This window comes from Orcinus orca, chromosome 16 (assembly GCF_937001465.1).
Source record: "Orcinus orca chromosome 16, mOrcOrc1.1, whole genome shotgun sequence".
Classification (NCBI taxonomy): domain Eukaryota; kingdom Metazoa; phylum Chordata; class Mammalia; order Artiodactyla; family Delphinidae; genus Orcinus; species Orcinus orca.
Genome location: NC_064574.1, coordinates 66,746,006 through 66,760,371, shown reverse-complemented (window position 1 = coordinate 66,760,371; position 14,366 = coordinate 66,746,006). Strand labels below are relative to the sequence as shown.

The 14,366-nt window shown below is 44.0% G+C and overlaps 1 protein-coding gene across 1 annotated transcript in view; it reads right to left on the bottom strand.

Moving 5' to 3' along the window:
- Positions 1–14,366, bottom strand: part of OTOA (otoancorin) — a 71,146-nt gene that overhangs the window by 4,602 nt on the left and 52,178 nt on the right. The window contains exons 22-27 of the mRNA XM_004268569.3: positions 13,664–13,793; positions 10,388–10,575; positions 8,941–9,096; positions 3,021–3,163; positions 2,665–2,801; positions 1,679–1,776 (exon numbers count right to left, since the gene is read on the bottom strand). Coding sequence (XP_004268617.1) covers positions 1,679–1,776; positions 2,665–2,801; positions 3,021–3,163; positions 8,941–9,096; positions 10,388–10,575; positions 13,664–13,793 — 852 coding nt within the window. The remainder of the gene's footprint in view (positions 1–1,678; positions 1,777–2,664; positions 2,802–3,020; positions 3,164–8,940; positions 9,097–10,387; positions 10,576–13,663; positions 13,794–14,366) is intronic.

The window sequence follows — 14,366 nt, the reverse complement described above, 5'->3', positions numbered from 1 at the left end:
GCTTACACCTTATATCTACCATTAATATAGAGTCTGCATTATAAAAATTATCTATTTTTCCAATGTTGCTGCTTGCAACCCACAGGCCAGATTGAATCTCTAGGCCTATTGCACTGTGTTTTAAAATATGGATTCAAAGTGGTTGCCAACATTTAATTATCAGGAGATTTCACATGAAAATGAGATTTCTGAATTCTGATAAAAAAGGAAGATCCAGCAATACTTGGCCCACATTGTCACACTGCATCAATGTGCCAGAGATGAGAAGCAGCTTCCCCAGATTTAGACAGGGCTCTCCAGTTCACTTCAGTCCCTACCCTGGCCACTGCACTCCCTTATGTTACTGTTCAAGCCCCTGAGGGCACTGTGTTATACCCCTTCACCAGTGCATCCTAGGTGCACCAGCCTGGAGCCTACATCCTAGTGCCTAGGCTGGAGCCTACCACAATGTAAGTGACCACTAGGAATTTTTGGAGTAGGTAAGCTACAGACTGCATTCCAAACAAGACCAGGAGAAAGTGCTCAGCAACAGTACCAGCATCAAGAACCAAGCTGCCTACCCCGTGCAGAGCCCCCAGAGGAGAAGCTCAATGGCATTAAGGACTCTGACTGACTTATTTCCCCTAAACAGCTATCACACCTGTTCTGTGCTGGGAACTGTCCCGGGTGCTGAAGCGGTTCAAGGTCCGCTCTCTTTATTAAAATGAACCAATGATGTTGCATCATGGGAGTTTGTCTAGCCTCCTGGGTGTGCCTTATCCAGTTTTTATGGACAGAATGTGTTTCCAAGTTACACAGCGGGCAAGAACACCAGCGTCACTCCACATCAGAGCAGACTGTCCCCACCAAACCCTCTCCTAATCTTGTACATGGACAGGAAGGAAGGACCTCTCACTGGATACCCTGCTTCCCTAACCTCAGTTGATCCAATTCAACCCTCTCAATTTTTTCCATAGCTGTTTGTCACCTGTCCTACTGTGGCTTCCTTAACACTTTTCTTAAAATCAATTAAAATATTTTACTTAATTTTATTTTAAAAGGAAATGTTATACAGGAAATGTTATCCCTCATCTGCAATTCTGAAGTCCAAAAAAGTCAGAAAACAAAGTTTTTTCCAACGTTTAAGACAAACTTATTTGCCAGCAAAATCTGATCTAAATTGATGTGAGACCATTTATAGTCTCTACTTATTCCAATTAGTGCGATCTGTCACAGATTTCTTCACAGAAATATTAATGCATTGGCTTACAAGGTGCTTCCCCAGACACTGCTGAAGGTATTAAGTTACAATACTGTAGATCACAGAGTGATCTTCCTAAAATCTGGAAAATTCCAAATTCTGAAATATATATATGCCCCCAAGTGTTTTGGATAAGGGAATATGCACCTGTCACACCATCATAAATAGAAAATCAGTACCAGTGGCTACGAAGAGCAGGAAACCGTAAAAATAGATACAATTAAAAGATAAATTTAAATTGAAGAAAAAAATACTTAAAAAAACAAAAACACCTAAAATTATCTTGTGATCCATCCGCTGTTGGCACACAGCTCTCCTCTGGCCCTATTAGCAGAAGGCTGGTTGCAGGTCCCTAGACTCCAAGGCCCACCATCTGCCTCCCTGTGTGATTTGAAATAGGGTCAAGCTCCCATTCTCCTTGAGGAACTGAGTACCTACTTTGAATATCTCATCAGGAAGGCATCTGATTGCTGATGGCTGGAAATATGGCATCAAATCCTTGTCAAGCATTCGGAGCTCTTCCTTACTTAATCCAGCTGGGGAGAAAAAGGAATCATGAGGGTTTAGTTCAAGCCATCAGAACTCCATTTGTTTTATTAATGGTGCTGCATAATGTACAGATCTGCGTGTTCTAGGCAAACATCTTTCCTTACAAAAGTCCCTGAGAATCACACTGGGGAATCAGGTTCCTTAATCAACTCAGGAAAAAAAATGTGGGTCACGTTAACCCTGATTGGTCTCCTACAAGGAGATGTACGCCCAGAAGGAGCTTCACTTTACACAAATTTCAAATTGTGTATAAATCTATTTTGGAGCCAATTAAATAACATTCTAAACCACTTTAGCTAACAAAAATTACCAAGAGAGCTTGTTTAAAAAGCAGACTTGCAGACCCCACCCTCTGCAACTTGAAGTCATGAAATCTAGGTTCTACCATAACTCTATAGATAGTCACTACACGTGGTCAAGGATTCTTTTTTTTTTTCAACACTATATTATTTAACCTTTATTTTTTAACATCTTTATTCGAGTATAATTGCTTTACAATGTTGTGTTAGTTTCTGCTGTATAACTAAGTGAATCAGTTATACATATACATATAACCCCATATCTCCTCCCTCTTGCGTCTCCCTCCCACCCTCCCTATCCCACCCCTCTAGGTGATCACAAAGCACCGAGCTGATCTCCCTGTGCTATGTGGCTGCTTCCCACTAGTGATCTGTTTTACATTTGGTAGTGTATATATGTCCATGCCACTCTCTCACTTCGTCCCAGCTTACCCTTCCCCCCACCCTGTGTCCTCCAGTCCATTCTCTACGTCTGCATCTTTATTTCTGTCCTGATTCTTTCATTATTTTGTTTGTTTCTGTCCCCAGATTTAAGGTTGGAAAGGGAGAGAAAGGCATACTCAAGGTGTCTCTTACCTGCAATGGTCCCAAGCTCCTGCAGGACAGAGCTGGACCACTCGGTGGGCCCCCCAAACACAACTTCTGCCTTCCTCTTAAACTCTGCCAAGACGCGGGTGCTGCAGACCAGGGTCCCAATTCTGGCCACCACCACCCTGGTTGTGAGGGAGGATGTAGTGTGAGCCTGGGAGACGCTCCGGCCAAAAAAAGATATGCAGAAGGTTTCAGCACCAAAAAATGATCCAGCTAATCTCACTCCCTATTTTAGCCCAGAAAAGTTGCAAAGCATGAGGAAGCAGAGAACATCTTGCTGAATGAATGAACGAACGAACCAATCAATCATTTGCTATTTTGCACACTAGTGTTTTGGTTACCTGAATTCTGAGATCTTTATAAGTGAGATTTCGGTGATGTTCATGGCACACAGGGTGGCACCAAGTCCTACTAAGTGGAAGCTCTTCAGATCCTGGACACTATAGCCTGAATCCTCCAGGAACCCTTGCAGAATGGATTTAGCCTATAAAAATGTGGGAGGATAGGAAATGAACTATCCAGGGATGACCAAGACCCCAAGGTCTGAGGGGATAACGGAGCCAGCCTCCTGACTGATCGCCCGCCCTACTCCTCCGAACACACTCCCCACTCCAAATCATCCCAGCCGCTCATCCAGGTTAGCCTCCTGAAGGTCCTGCTTCTACGGAGTATGTCCCCTGATCTATGGAGGCATCTTTAGGCCGTGAAGCTCTTGTATCCTTCACCAGTATTAAAGACACCTATACCTTGTGTCTGTGTCTGCTGGCTATTCCCTTCATCACTCATGACCTTCACATAGTTTGGTCATTTAAGTTCTTCTGCATCAGGATCCAGACTTTTCCAGCAACAGTTGTCACAACTTTCTGACCTTGTAATTTTCTGCCTTTGCACCTTTACTCAAGTCAGCGCCTCCATCTGAAATGCCCCTCCTGCATTCCCAACTGTTAAAATCCGACCATCCTTTTATTTGGGAGTTCAAGTCAAATGTTACCTTCGTGAAATCTACCCTGAAATAGGTTTGCCTCTCACTCTTCAATTCCAGGGAGTAGTACGTTAAATCCTTTGGCATTAAAAAAACCACACAGGAATCTCTTCAATGAGCTTTGCTTTAGGAGCTGATGTGTAGTGTAGGGTCCCTGTAATTTTAGTATAGTGACCATTGATTATTCATGACCTGCCCTGGAGAGCCAGACCTCCTACTCTCTCACTTCATGTGGTTCAATTGGAGCTAACTGCATTCTGAGTTCCAAAGGTGATGCTATGGCCTAGTCCTGGCCAGTCAGTTTGTCTCTTAGCCTGGCTGCAGTGACTGGTTCTACATTAGGCATGTGATCCAGTCAAAACCAACCAGGACTTTGGTTGGAGCAATTAGAAGAGAAGAGCTTTCTTTATTGTGGACTGGACCTTGGAAGGACAAACACCTGAATCTGCTAGAACTCAACACATGGAAAGAAACTGCCTCTGGGGACTTCCCTGGTGGTGCAGTGGTTAAGAATCTGCCTGCTAATGCAGGGGACGTGGGTTCAATCCCTGGTCTGGGAAGATCCCACATGCCATGGAGCAACTAAGCCTATGCGCCACAACTACTGAGCCCGCGTGCCACAACTACTGAAGCCCGTGCGCCTAGAGCCCGTGCTCCGCAAGAAGAGAAGCCACCACAATGAGAAGCCCGTGCACCGCAACGAAGAGCAGCCCCCACTCACTGCAACTAGAGAAAGCCTACGCACAGCAACTAAGACCCAATGCAGCCAAAAATAAAATAAATAAATAAATTTATTTTAAAAAAAAAGAAAAGAAAGAAAGAAACTGCCTCTGAACAAAGCCCACGTAAAGGAAAGCAGGGTCAAAAATTGGTGTGATGGGCTTCCCTGGTGGTGCAGTGGTTGAGAGTCCGCCTGCTGATGCAGGATGCCCTGGTCCAGGAAGATCCCACATGCCGCGGAGCGCCTGGGCCCGTGAGCCACGGCCACTGAGCCTGCGCGTCCGGAGCCTGTGCTCCACAACGGGAGAGGCCACAACAGTGAGAGGCCCGCGTACCGCAGGAAAAAAAAAAAAAAATTGGTGTGAGATGGATTCCTGACAGTAGTGTTGAAGCCCCTGGATCCAGCCATACCTTAATTCCACCCTTGACCTTCTCAGTTATGGGAGTCAATTCCATTCTTGTTCAAGCCACTTTGAGTTGGGTTTTCTGTCACTTGTAACTGGATTAACCCTGATTAATTTGATCCAGATATGTTGAATCTGAGGAAGGACCCAAGTCAATCTCTTGAAGATGAGCTGTATAATTGTCTGGCTCCTCAGGGCTCATGGAGGCAGACGCAGAAGATTACAAAAGGGCCAGAGCTCACAAGGCAAAGATGGGGAGGAGACCTCCAAGGACGAACATCTCCTGAATGGAAGTGAGGGTCACAGGGATACAGTGAATCTTCCCATCTCCCTTTAATCTCCCATCCCATCACACACTATAGATCACTCCAGCATTAAGAAAAAGTATAGGCAAAGATTGCGAAACGCTGAAATGGGATTCCACTTTTCACGTGGCTGTTGTCTCTCTATCCCTCAGGTCTGTTTAAATGCTACCTGCTCAGAGAAGACTTCCTGGATTCCCCCATCCCAAGTAGCTTCCCTCCCCACTATTTCCATGAGCACCTTGTCCATTTTCTGCTTATCACTTATCAAAATTTATTAAATGTTTCACCTTGATCACTCAACTTTTCGTCTGTATCACCCAGTAGAATCTCCAAAGACAAAGACCATAGCCAGCTAGTTCACTCCTGCATCCCTAGTACCTGATACAATGCCTAGCCCATGTTAGAGTACTTTGGGAATAATAAGTACTGAGTGAGTGAGCTACAGAAGCTGTAGGCAACATATACTCCTTCGAAATGGCATCAGATTATTGCCGTCATGTGATGGACTGGCTTCAGAGAGATTTCCCACGTCTCTGCAAATTGGACTGGTCAGTGTCTTCATGAAGTTTCCCCTCAATGATTACAAAGCTCACAGGTACTGTAAGTGAATTTCAGGAACACAACGTTTAGATTTAAATGTCTTTGAATGGCAATGTGCATCCAAAGTAATAATAGCTAATATTTATTGAATGCTTACTGTATGCCAACACTGTTTTGACCATTTACACATACTATCTCATCTAATCCTCACAACAACCCTAGGAAGTAAATATTAATATTATCTCTATTTCACAGATGAGGAAACTGAGGCACAGAGAGGTTAAGTAACTATGCCAAGGTTACACAGCTAGTAGATAATGGTTCTAGGATTACAACCTGGGCAGTCTGACTTCAGAGCCAGTGAAGATGTTTGGGGATGAAGGAAAGATGGAGATTCAAGTTAGCTTTTATTAAGTCTTCATAATCAGGTTTCATTCATTGACTCACAGCAATCTGTGCCCCCCAACCATCAGGCATGCCCATTTTCAAATGAAAGTGCAGAAATACAATTCAAATAAAATTACTTTGAAGATGTGATATTAACTTGTCCTTGCGACTGGAACCTGGAAAATGCAAGCTCGGCCTGCACGGTGATAAGCTACAATGTATTTCCTTGAGTGACTGGAGCACTGTATCTGTAATGATTCCAAGACAATTAATACCAGCACTTTTAGGCAATATTAACCACTGAAAAGTGAATAGCTGTAAGATTTCAATCTCTCTGTTCATCCCTCTGGCTTCTATAATAGTTTTTTTTTCCCTTTATATTGGTTTTTAAGCTGAACTATCTGTTAATGTAGTTCCGCCAGGTCTGACTATTAATCTAGAAACACGCATTGAAGCGTTTGATCGGGAGCTAAAGTTGAGGAACTGACTGCAAATGATATTTGCAAATGTTGATTTCCATATCCTCTTCAAACATATTGATAAATCTCACTGCCATCCATGGGAACTGAAAACTGGTAAAAAGGGAAAGAGATACTCTGGTTTCTAAGTTGGATATATTCTTCTGTTTTCTCCCAGACTGCGAACAGAATGACTTTAACATTGGAAATGTGATGTGGTACTTCTCAAACCAGTCAAAACCAGTTTTAGTGTCACGGAACCCCAGGACTGTAGAACGTCAGAGTAGAAGGAACTGCAGACTTGGGGGTCCAACCCCCTCACCTTGCAAATGAGGAAGGTGTTAAACTACCAGAGAGGGAGTGTGACAATGACAATATGCTGATGAAGACAACTAATTTTTGTTGACTACTATGTCGTAGGCATTGTTCACCATATTTAACATGTATTAACTCACTTAATCCTTATGGCCAGGACCTCCATGTTACCTAACTCCAGGGGGGCACAATTCACACCATGTTCTCTTTGAATGGTACCACCCAGAGTCACGTGACATGGCAATCCTGATCACAAAAAGCTCATGAGAGTAGGGGCCATGCCTTGGTTTTGCTTGCCCAGCGTCCACTCTCCCTTTGACAACACCATGCTTTTCTTTTGCTGAACCACCCGTGCTCATTTCCTCTTGCTGCTGTAACAAATTACCACAAACTTAGTGGCCTGAAACAACACGGATATATTCTTTTACAGTTCTGGGGGGTCTCAAGTCCTAAAATGGGTCAGCAAGATGTGTTCGTTCTGGAGGCTCTAGAGAGAATTCATTTCCCTGCCTGTTTTAGCTTCTAGAGTCTGCCTGAATTCCTTGACTCAGAGTCCCATCTTCCATCTTCAAAACCAGCAGCACTGCACCTTCAAATCTCTCAGTGTGTCCCTTGTCCCTCTGCTTCCACTGTCACATTGCCTTCTGTATCTGTGGTCCTTTCTAAGGACCCTTGTGATTACGTTGGGCCCACCAGGATCACCTCCCATCTCAAGGTCCTTAACCTAATCACACCTGCAAAGTCCCTTTTGCCACATAAGGTAACATAGTCACAGGCTCCAGGGATGAGGATGTAGACATCTTTGGGGATCGTTACGACACACACGTTCCCCGTCCTCAGTACATATGGTCCTGGTGAGATGGATTCCACTCCCTGGTGTATGCCAGGCCAACCCACATATTCTAATCCTGACCAGATAGTTTAGGGCCGGGCAACTGCATGATTGGAGTCAATGCTGGGACTGTTTCAAAAATTAATGAGAAAGGGGCACTTTTTTCTGGGGTTGCTAATTACATGATATATAAGCCTAGCGCTGAAGACAACAGCTGAGGGAGGGCTGCCTGAGAATGAAGTTAACACGGAGCAACTAAGACTCTCCTTTCCAGCAATACAGTGGATTAACTTCCCTCCCAACTGAAACAATTAAATTCTGGACAGAACTTCTTCTTTAGCCTGTGAAGAATTAACTGACACAGGAATCACCCTCTCACCATGAAGTGTGAACAAAGTATATGAAACAACTGTATTTAGACACTGGACAGCAGGGAGCACAGGCCTATAATCCTGGGAGAAGGAAGACAAATCAGGTGAGCGCCACAATTGCCCTTGCTCTCTGCCCAGAGGCAGCTTGCAGGCTATGGAGCAGGAAAGGGAACCCAAAAAAGCCCAGCGGTCAGGCTGAGTTGAGGATACAGAGATCCAAGTTGAGAGAGGCCAGGGATCCTATAATTCGTTGGGCAAAGTACTGGAGAGGAAGAAACTGCACGGAGAAAGAGAGAGAGCTCCAGAAATCTGCAGAGAGGTCTTCTCAAGTCTGGCTGAGTGCCGGTCACATGCAAGGAATGAAACTCCACATAAATATCAAAAAAGGCATCAGAAAGCCGTAGGCTGAACAATTCTCAGAGCTCACATGGAGCTGGAAAGACTTCACATTCCCACCAGCCAGAGAGAAGAGGTCTTGAAATACACGGAGCATTGGATAGAGTCCTCAGAAGAATCATGTCTCAGTGATGGGGATAAATTAACCACAGAATAAAGCTCAGTCTAGACTCACCCTTATAATGCTCAAAGGGAAGCCTCAAAATGATCATACTGATCTAAAAGTGATTTAAGTGTATGCAGAACAAAGCCCAATACTCTTTAAAGGAGTACCACTAAATTGGGTGGGTGCTCAAAGATGTAAAATGTACAATGCCCATCAGCCCGCCAAGATTACTAGACTTGCAAATAAGAAAATATGACCCATAACTATGGGGAAAATTAGCTAACAGAAAGAGTCTCAGAAATGACAATTATGATGGAATTAGCAGGAAAGGTTTTTAAAGCTACTATTATAAATACTATTAAGTATGTTCTAGGACGTAAAGGAAAATATACACAAAATTAAGACAGAAGTAGAATATTTGAAAGGTCCAGCAACATCTACTTACCTGTCCTGGGGTCCACTCTGTCTGCTGGCTGAGGGAAGCCACAGTGTCGATGGAGCTGAGATCCAACTGCTCAAGCTCGCTCTCAGTAAGAGCCAGAACGATGCGCCCCAGGGAGACGAGATGGTACTCTCTCCAGTACGAAGGCGTGTCCCAAACCTTCAGGGGAGAAAAAAAGCCAGATTAGACTATTATTTTTTTTAACAGACAAAAGACATGAACAGGAAATTCACAAAAGAAGAAATAAACATATGGGAAAAGTTCAGTCTCAGGCATAATTAAAGAAATGTATGTTAACAACAATCAAAGAATACTAAATTGGTTGAGCATCGGACAAGGAGTAAAGAGAATTGGAAAGATATGGGGTACAGGATACCCCCATTTGCTGGTGTTGAGAATGTACATTGGTACATGCTTTTTAGAGGGGAATCTGGCTACATGCATCAAAAGCTTTTAAAATATTTAAACTCTTTGACTCAGAAATTCCATCTCTGGGAATCTAGCCTAAGTGAATAATAAGACAAGTGGCCAAAGAAATATGTATAAATATGCACCTTGAGGGCTTAAAAAAATAAACAATCTAAAAGTCTACCAACTGGTTAAATAAATAAATAAAAACCAGCCATAAAGTATTATATAGCTATTTAAAATACTGATATAGATTTATATTTCTGATATATAAAAATATGCACTATACACTGTTGGTGTGAACAGCAAGCTATTGAATAGTAGGTGACTGTGATGCTATATTTTGTAGCATATATACGTATGTATGAAATATATAAATATATTTTACACACATACACAGAAGTCTGGGAAGCTTCAGATGAACGTACCAAAATATTAACAAGCGCTTACCTCTGGGTAAAAGATTATGACTGATTTTCTTCTTTATTATTTTCTGACTTTTCTACAATAAACTTGGATGACTCATATAAAAAAATAGAGTTGTCATTTTAAGGAACTTAATGTCTTAACCCCACGAGGGTAACTATACAGTCCACAGCCATCCTAATAGCTGAAACAAGCGATCTTTATAACGATGGCAAATGACTTCTAGTCATCTTTTTATTCCTTTCTGCTCTGTTTTCAGGTGAATTTGCAACAGGTTGCAGGAGAAAACCTCCTGCAAGCAGCAGTGGGGTTCTCCGAGTGAAGAAAGAAAAGGCACAGTTCCTGGAAACCACCTCAGTCAGAGGCACCACGGAATTTGATTTACTGAGCCTACCTCAGATGCCAAGACACATCTCATTCCCGGCCAGAGCCCTAGGAGGGAGGAGCTAGAAATCTCTCCGGTGTGGAGATCACAACTATGGCTCTGAACTGATGCAGTGAGATTTCAACAAGATGACCCAAGTGAAAGTGAAAGACAGGGGTCTGTGCGCAGCAGGGCTGGGACCCTGTGTTGGGTTTCCCTCTGTGAGTGCTTCCTCCCTGAGATGGGCTTCACCTGTACTGCCTTCTCCTTCAGGGTCCTCAGCTGAGCTGGGCTGAAGCTCCTGACGGCCCCCAGCAGCTCCACGCTCCTGAGGAACGCATCCTCCCCCAGGCAGAGCAGGCCTTCGGGGGCCCAGCAGGCGTTGGCTTCAGCCAGCTTGATGATGTCATTGGAGGAGGGAGCCGAGACTCCATGGCAACCTGAGGAATGAGCGACATGGGGAAGGAACAGAGGAAAGAGAATTTCAGGAAACGTGAGTCTGTTTCTTTATTGAAATGAGTAATGTTGTTCTCCAATCGGATTTATCCATGAGAAATAGTGTAGGGTAGAAACTGAGCGCAGGGACTCAGGGACCAGTTTGAATCCCACTTGTGCCATTTCTTCCGAACGAAATCATGGAAATGCCAACTTTTCGCAAAGCCACAAGCACACACACAGTAGGAGCTTTGCATCATTATGACTGGACTGCTAATTGCCTTGAGGGCAATAGGAGGTGGTGGTGAACAGTTCTGGCTTTAGATTCAAATCCAAAGCTATTTAACCCCTCTGTGCCTCAGATTCCTAGTCCCAGATTCCTAGTCTATAAAATGAGTATAAAATTACCTCATAGAATTTTTGCGAGGACTAAATGTGTTATTATTTATAAAGCACTTAGAACAGTGCCAGGTATACAGTAAGTACTCAATACATGTTAGCCATTTTTATTATGCTACCTCCCATAGCCACCCCATGCATTTGAGTTTGCAACCCAGAGTTAAGGCTTCCAGAATTACAAGGAAGGGGCGCTCCTATCTAAGTGTGGAAAGGGAAGATGATTTGCCCTCCATAAAAATCTTGGTGGAGGCGATGGCCTTCCCATCCCAGGACAGAGGAGAAATGGGTCTCTTACATTTTCCTTGGCAACAGGAGAAACCCATCCATATGAGTCCTGAGTTAGCTGAACCATGCCTAGTCAAACCACTTTCTCAGCAACACACAAATGAGATATTGTCTTTGCTAGCCCAGATGTGCCCAACCTGAGAGAAAACCTTTGCCTTAAGAGCAATCCTGGGTTTCTTATCTTAGGAGCTGACGACCCCTGATGCTGACAGACTCACCAGAGCCACCTGGGGCTGGGCATTTCCCAAGCCTTGTGGCCATGCCCCTTTCACTGCATCTTAAATGGAAATTCACTGGACTCTAATCAAGAGGCAGAACTGGACCAGGTCAAAGGTACATGTCTGGTCCTCAAACATCTTTATCACAACCCACTTGGAGGAGACAAAAGACCCATCTCTCCTGGACTCCCTTTGCCCCACTTTCCAATGAAAGCAGGATTCAGTGAAAGTACAGAATTAGAGAATAGAATGGTTTAAAAGTACAGCAGAGACTTGGTCTTATCACTTCCTGGGGCTTAGAATAGGGCCTGACACATAGTAGGTATTCAGGAAATATTCACTGAATGAATCAACACACACAAAAATTAACTAAAATGAAAGCAAGTAGTAATTCTGCTAATCCATTAATGACTATAAGCACAGCAGTAATTAATACCCAGAACCAACTAAAGAAAACTCCAATTAAGCACTGGAGCTAAGTGCATCCTCCCCCAAGGGCGGAAAGTCTTACTTTCACGTATCCACAGGCAGAGAGTAGGAGCACAGTGATATGACAACCGGACTGTTAGGCAGCGAGGACCGTACGGGCTAGTGGCGAACATCTCCTGCTTTGGGTTCAATTCCAAGAGCTGCCGTTGACTAACTCTGAGACTTTGGCCAAATCTCTTAATCCCTCTAAACCTCATTCTCCTTTGTTAAATGGGAGAAAGCAAACTGCCCACCCCATAGACAGAGGTGAGGACGAGACAACGCACGGAGAGGCGACGACCCAAGGTGAACGTCAGACCGATCATGACATTTCCGTGCTCGATGCCGCCATGAAACCCCACCTTCGGGTCTCCTTTACAAGGAGATAAGACCCCACTCCAGCCACACTGCCCCTCATTCCTCCTTCCTCCCCCACTCCTGTCACACTCCTTCTGCCCAGAAGACTCCAACTCCAGGTCCCCACTGGGCCCACTCCCACACTGCCTTGGGTCTTTCCTCAAACGTCACCTTAGTGAGCCCTTCCTTAACTGTGTTCTCCTTTCAAATTACAGCCCCACATCCCACGCTCCCTGACTCCTGTCCTTTGCTTTATTTTCCTTCTTGATACTCATCACACGACATACTACGTACTTCACTTACGTCTGTAATTTATTGTCTGGCTACCCCCAACCCCATCTGAAAGTAAGCTCTATGAGGGCAGGGGGTTTTGTTTTGTTCACACATTCAGTGCTCAAAAATTATTTGTGGCAGGAAAGAAAGTAAGCACAGATTACTTTTATTATTACAATTATTCTCGGGTCTGGTTAACTTTGTCCCCTCCTACGTGGCACAAGTCTGCACTCAGTAGGTGCACAATAATACTTGTAATCATATCTAATACTTACTGAGCATTTCCTACATGCCAGGCACTGTTGTGTACATGTTTATAGGTTTAAAACCCACTAACCTTCACGATAATCTAATGAGGTAGGGATTTTCGTTATCCCCATTTTACCGAGGATAAAACCCAAGGCACAGAGAGGTTAAAGAGCTTACCCAAAGTCACACAGCCCATAAGTGGCAGCCCTGGGATCCAAATCCAGTCAGCCTGGCCCCAGCATGGCAATTCATAGCCACACAGCCATTTTGGTCCTTAAATCAATTGTTTTGAAATGTTTGTTGCACGTGTTCACCCATTAAACCTACTGGCCTGCATAAGGAATGCAAGATGTGATTCCAAATCACTTTACAAAGATGTAATTCTGGGCTTCCCTGGTGGCTCAGTGGTTAAGAATCCGCCTGCCAATGTAGGGGACATGGGTTCGATCCCTGGCCCAGGAAGATCCCACATGCCCAAGAGCAACTAAGCTCGTGCGCCACAACTACTGAGCCTGCGCTCTAGAGCCCATGCTCTGCAGCAAGAGAAGCCATGACAATGAGAAGCCCGCACACCCCAAGAAGAGTAGCCCCTGCTTGCCTCAACTAGAGAGAGCCCATGCGCGGCAATGAAGACCCAACACAGCCAAAAAAAAAAAAAAAAAGAATAAATAAATTTATTTTTTTTAAAAAAAGATGTAATTCTATGCCCTGTGGATTTTTGCTACTCTACTGCTTTGCAAACATTGCATCCAGTCCCCTGGACAAGGAGTCCTCTTGAAGCCAGGGACTTAACCAAAACACTGCTGCCATGACAACGGCCTCAGATACCCCCAGGAACACTCACCAGGGCTGCGGTCAGAGGTGGAGCTCTCCTCACTGCTGTTCCGAACAGATTCAAAGACAGCCTGGAGGAATTCTTTGGGGGGCAAAGTCCCAGCCATCTTGGAAGCTGTTTGCTGAAGGATGTCAGGAAACTGTGCAGGGCAGCGAAGATGAAAGAGGAGGAATGAATAATAATTAAAGCACATGAAACACAGACTTAAATCAGAGTGTAAACTGGAACACTGCTTCACTGCCTCCATTGCTTTTTTTTCTTTATGCAGGCATACGTCGTTTCATTGCACTTCACTTTACTGCACTTGCAGATACTGCATTTTTTATATATTGAAGGTTTGTGGCGACTCTGTGATAAGCAAACCTATTGGCACCATTTTGCCAACAACATTTGCTCATTTCATATCTCTGTGTCACATTTTGGTAATTCTCACAATATTTCAAACTTTTTCATTATTACTATATTTGTTATGGTGATCTGTGATCTGTGATCCTGGATCCTTGACATTACTATTGTAATTGGGGCACCACAAACCGTGCCCATATAAGACAGTGAACTTGATCAATAAATGTAGTGTGTGTTCTGACTGCTCTACCAATAGGCTGTTCGCATCTCTCTCCCTCTCCTCATGGCTCACTGTTCCAAGACACAACTATATTAAAATTAGGTCAATTAATAACCCTACAATGGCCTTTAAGTGTTCAAGTGAAAG